At 34.4% G+C, this 4,733-nt stretch overlaps 1 protein-coding gene across 1 annotated transcript; it reads right to left on the bottom strand.

The window, feature by feature from the left end:
• Positions 1–339: 339 nt before the first annotated feature.
• On the bottom strand, positions 340–4,301 carry LOC111913409 (glucose-6-phosphate isomerase 1, chloroplastic). Its single transcript, XM_052767189.1, has 14 exons — positions 3,560–4,301; positions 3,070–3,192; positions 2,878–2,976; positions 2,720–2,803; positions 2,414–2,557; positions 2,246–2,311; positions 1,947–2,015; positions 1,717–1,824; positions 1,575–1,627; positions 1,351–1,489; positions 1,099–1,255; positions 939–1,017; positions 744–810; positions 340–578 (listed from the first exon to the last, which is right to left on the bottom strand). The coding sequence occupies exons 1-14, from the start codon at positions 4,145–4,147 to the stop codon at positions 444–446; spliced, it is 1,911 nt and encodes a 636-aa protein (XP_052623149.1). The 5' UTR covers positions 4,148–4,301; the 3' UTR covers positions 340–443.
• Positions 4,302–4,733: the final 432 nt, after the last annotated feature.

Raw genomic sequence — 4,733 nt, 5'->3', positions numbered from 1 at the left:
AACAAAATGAAAAGTTTCAGGAATAGGAAGCATTTTTAGATAAATTGGTAATAAAAAATACCACATAAACCAGCAAAAGAATAGAACAGTACTGTATAAATAAACATAAAACTGGCAATGGATTTCCACTTACAATATTGCATATTTTGGTATTATAATCATATACATTGACCATTGTTGTATGATTCATCTGAAAACCTACTGTTGTGCATAAATAAGAACTAAAGACGAACGTTATTGCATAAACATGCATTTTAACACTTACAAAAAATACATATGTCCGAATCCATTTTTCTCAAAATAAAAAAGTTCAAAAACAACTATTGGATCTCAACTCCAAAAAGCAAAATACGTTTTTATTTATTCTTATTTCATTAAAATGAGAATCTATCTTTGAAAATATCTCAATGAGGAAAAGGAAAAAAGAACAATTTGTTACACGATTACCCATACAAACCATCAACATTACACTCCCCAAGAAAAACTTTAACACTTCGAGGCGAACCACAATCACCTTCTGCAATGATAGCTCGATCATTAGCAGCCATGTGTGCAATAATCTTGTACACCATCTCAATCTACCAATAAAAAAAAGTGATTTGTATGGGTTAATAACAACACCTCACCTATATATTTTATAAAATATATTTTTTTTAACAGCACTTGATTAAAAAAAAAAAATACAGAGCCAAAATGGGATTAACAAAATAGAAATGTTGAAGATGACATAAATAAATACATACATCTTCAGGGGAATGGCACCGATCAGCTACTTCCTCAATTGATAATGGTTCCACAGGATCCTTACAACTGGGAAATCATACAAACAAAATGCTTGTGAGTTTACGTATTTGCCTCTTATTTTGTTATCATTGAATTCAAGCCCGAAGGGTATTTAAGACATTTTGCTAGCATATGCATACAGACATACAGTATACCTGGCCTCATTGAGAACGGAAAGAACCCGTTTTTGTAGAGCCAACACTTCTCCTGCTGCTTTCTTTCCGGCTTCAACTCCTGATGTAGTATGCTTATTATATATTATTGTTTTTTATTTTTTTTTTACTTAAATAAAAAAAAAAAAGAGTTAAATAATACCAGGTTGATGGTAGGCATTGATGTTGACAAGTGATGCATAAATACCAACGGCTCTTTCATAAAGTGCAATTAAAGCTCCCACTGACCGCGGGTTCACTTCTTGCACGGTCACAGTAACCGACTCCCTCCCATTTGCATACAGCGCTGACCTTGTTCCCTAACCAAAAAAAAAAAAAAAAATCAAATCTAATTTTATTCCACATCACTTTTGCTTCTTCTTAGCACAACAAGGGTAAAACGGTCATTTACTACCTGCAACATTCCAAACAAGTAGTCACCACAAGTGACACCTGGTTCAAGCTCCCAATCGTGACCAGGGGGTCTATCACGTAATACTTCAATGAATGTTGCAAAGAAATTGTGCACACCATCTCGAAGCTGTTGAATGTATCTGTTACATTGCAAATTTAAATAATAATATCAAAATAATAATATTAATAATAATAATAATCATAATGATGGTTGTGGAAACCTACGCATGTTGATCTGTGCTCCCTTTATTTCCATACACAGTAAGTCCTTGATTTACCTATGAAAAAAAGAGAAGATAAAAATAATTATTGCGTAAATTGGTTAAAAAAAAGTGGAAGTTTATAATTGTTTTTGCTCATTGCATACTCTATTGCCATCAAGGTCAAATTCCTTCCCAAGGGATTCCATCACCAGCTGTTGCAAATATCTGCTAAATAACAAAAGGCTATCCTTGTAGGGAAGTACCACCATATCCTGTTCAAATATATATATAAAAAAATTATTCATTTTTGGAACAAAACATAATAATTTCAAAAATCTAATGTTAGATTTGAATAAAAAAAAATAATGATTTACTAATCACTATTTACAAGTACCTTTGATCCTACACCATCGGAAGCCCAATACCAACATAACGCCAGAAGAGCTGCAGGGTTGTTCTTCACCTAACAATAACACCAACAGCATTCAGATTTTATATGCAAGAAATAGCAATGTACTTTCATTAAATTGTTTATTACAGCTTCGTATTTTAAAAAATATTCCCAATTTTAGCAATGTCATATCAAAAAAGAAAAGAAAAATGAAAGTAGAATGTTGTAATAGAAAATATGAAAGTACATTGCTAACTTTAACTCTATTAGCTATTATTATTAATATTATTATTGTACTATACCACAGTAGTCCTGTTTGCCTCATCCATCAGTGATGCACCCTCAAGCATTTCTTTGATGTTGATTCCCTGAATACAACAATACAAATTTACAACATCTAAATATTTGTATTTAGATTAGAGGGAATGTTTTATATATTTATTTTTTTTTATAAAAAATGAAATGAGAACCTGAAGTGCTGCAGCAAGTAGACCAACAGCAGACATTTCAGAAGTTCTTCCACCAACCCAATCAAACATGGGAAATCTAGCCAACCACCCTTCGATTCTTGCAGTGTTGTCTAATAATGATCCCTCTTGAGTAATAGCAACACCCTGAAAATATTTCTTTAATTAGCATAAACAAATTTTATATATTATATGTAGAATTGTAGATACAATATACAGTTTTGACTCTAGGCTGTATATTATTCAGCTATAATTAACCAATTTCTTATTTACACATAAAAGCAGAAAGAAGAACCTGAAGATCAAAACCTGTTTTGCAAAATTCAGCCCAGCATCACGAAAAGCCTTTTGTACTTCCAACAAACCGTTTCTTGTTTCTGGAGTGCCTCCACTCTGACTCAAAATTCAGAATCAACATTAAGCAATTTCATGTTATTAAACCAATAAAATAAAAAATCTATTCAGACCTTTGAAACTACTATTACAAGTGTAGATGCTAATTCTGGTCCAAGTTGTGCAATTTGATGGTCAATTCCTGCTGGATCTGTATTGTCGATGAACCTTATCTGAAAATCAGTCCACATTCGAAAAAAGTTATGTGTTATTCTACAAGTTTAAAATAGAAGAATTAAAATGATGACATAAAAAATAAATATTACCTTGAGAGGAGGATTATCAGGTGCTAAAGCCTCAGCGACAAACTGTGGTCCAAGAGCAGAGCCTCCGATTCCAACTGAGAGTATGTGTGTGAATCGACCTTCTGGAGAAGAAGGAGGTTTTATCTGAAATCATAAAAATATAAAACATTTTACAACCACAATTTTATATGTATTGAAATAAAATAAAACTCGTATCAGTTATCGATTTTATGATTTCGCAAATTTTTACATGTATGTGTAGCTATAGAAGTAGTAGCAACATAATCTTGACTATAAAAGTCAAAGCTTGGTGAGTTAGTTCCAAGTCAAAGTACACGTTGCTATCAATGATCAAGAAATCAAATTATCATGAAAACAATATTTGGGATCCCAATTTGAGTGTTCTATTTGCCATATTTCGGTCAAGTTTAGGGTTTGCTTCATCTATGTTGAGAGATTTGAAATGCTGAAGACAGAAGAAATTGAAGATCGGTAGAGAAAATAAACTAACCTTACCCACGATGATGTCTTCGGCGAATGTAGAAATGGCTTCAAGTGTGTTTTCAATCTGCAACCTCAAGAACGAATTAGGGGATAATTTAGGGTTCCTAAGCCAATAATGCCCCACCATTCTCCCTTCATCTGGATTAGCGATTGCACCTTTTTCCAGATCCTCCATAGCCTGGAAAGCCTTCATAAACCTAGGCTCCATTTCCTTCACAAACTCGTCGGTAAACCCGACCCGACTCACATCCAAATACAAACCTAAATCCTTATGCTGGTACAACCACTCTGTGTATCTCTCCCAAAGAACTTTCGGGTCTGTTTCCAGCCCTTTCTTCGCCACTGACTTTCCTGGTACCCCATCACCGGTTGCAGCAATCTTTGACAGACTTGATGGAGCATCACGCGCCACCGAATGCGTCAACAAACTGTGGCTACTCTTGCTACTGATACCTGAAAAGGAAATTTTTAAGTTGTCTTCTATTCGAAGCGGCGACGAGATCATCCATGGCGATTGGATTCTTGGTAATGATGGTAAGTTGGGTTTTGGGATCAAATTCGATGATGATGAACACAACCCCGATATCGACGCCATGGGAGAGCAAGGCAAGTGACAGAAATCGATGAAACCGAGGGGGGTGTTTTAGAGAGAGAAAGATGTTGCCATGGCAATGAGGCAGGCTCTTTGAGGAGGGGTTTTTGGAACCTTGTATAGTAATGGTAAGTGGGTCGTTGATGAATTTTCAACTCTTTTCACTTTCTCTCTCACACAAAAACACCCTGAAAACGCAGTGGTATCTTCTCTCTTACCTACGTTGATTGGTGGAGGGAGATTTATTTTATTGCAGAATAACCCTTTGAGAATATCGAAAGGACGGAGGAGTCCCTTGGGATATTCTTTCATTGTACTCGAGTCAATGCAAACATACATGGCTCGTGAGTCATGACTCATGTGACATAAAGGGTGCATCAATAATGACTCTTCGTGAGTATGGATAGATGTATAACTTAAATACAAAATGTATTTTTATTTTTATTTTTATAAGTGAATTAACATGATTAAAAACTTAATTTAAGTATCCAATGTAATATTTAATACTACAAGCAACTTATTTGATAGTAAAATTCCAAAAAAAGCTTTTAAAGCGGTTCTTTGTGCTTGCATCCAAAACAACATGAGA

The sequence above is a fragment of the Lactuca sativa genome, chromosome 9 (genome assembly GCF_002870075.4).
Source record: "Lactuca sativa cultivar Salinas chromosome 9, Lsat_Salinas_v11, whole genome shotgun sequence".
NCBI classification, from domain to species: domain Eukaryota; kingdom Viridiplantae; phylum Streptophyta; class Magnoliopsida; order Asterales; family Asteraceae; genus Lactuca; species Lactuca sativa.
The sequence above is the reverse complement of the archived record's forward strand: the minus strand, read 5'-3'. Positions and strand labels throughout refer to the sequence as shown.

Excerpts from the sequence above, each read along its gene's own strand:
- LOC111913409 (XM_052767189.1), bottom strand. The coding sequence starts at position 4,147 with ATGGCGTCGATATCGGGGTTGTGTTCATCATCATCGAATTTGATCCCA. Across the intron at positions 2,312-2,413 it reads TACTTGCTGCAGCACTTCAG|GGAATCAACATCAAAGAAAT; the intron begins GTTCTCATTTCA and ends TGTTGTATTCAG. Across the intron at positions 1,628-1,716 it reads TTGACCTTGATGGCAATAGA|GTAAATCAAGGACTTACTGT; the intron begins GTATGCAATGAG and ends TTTTTTTCATAG.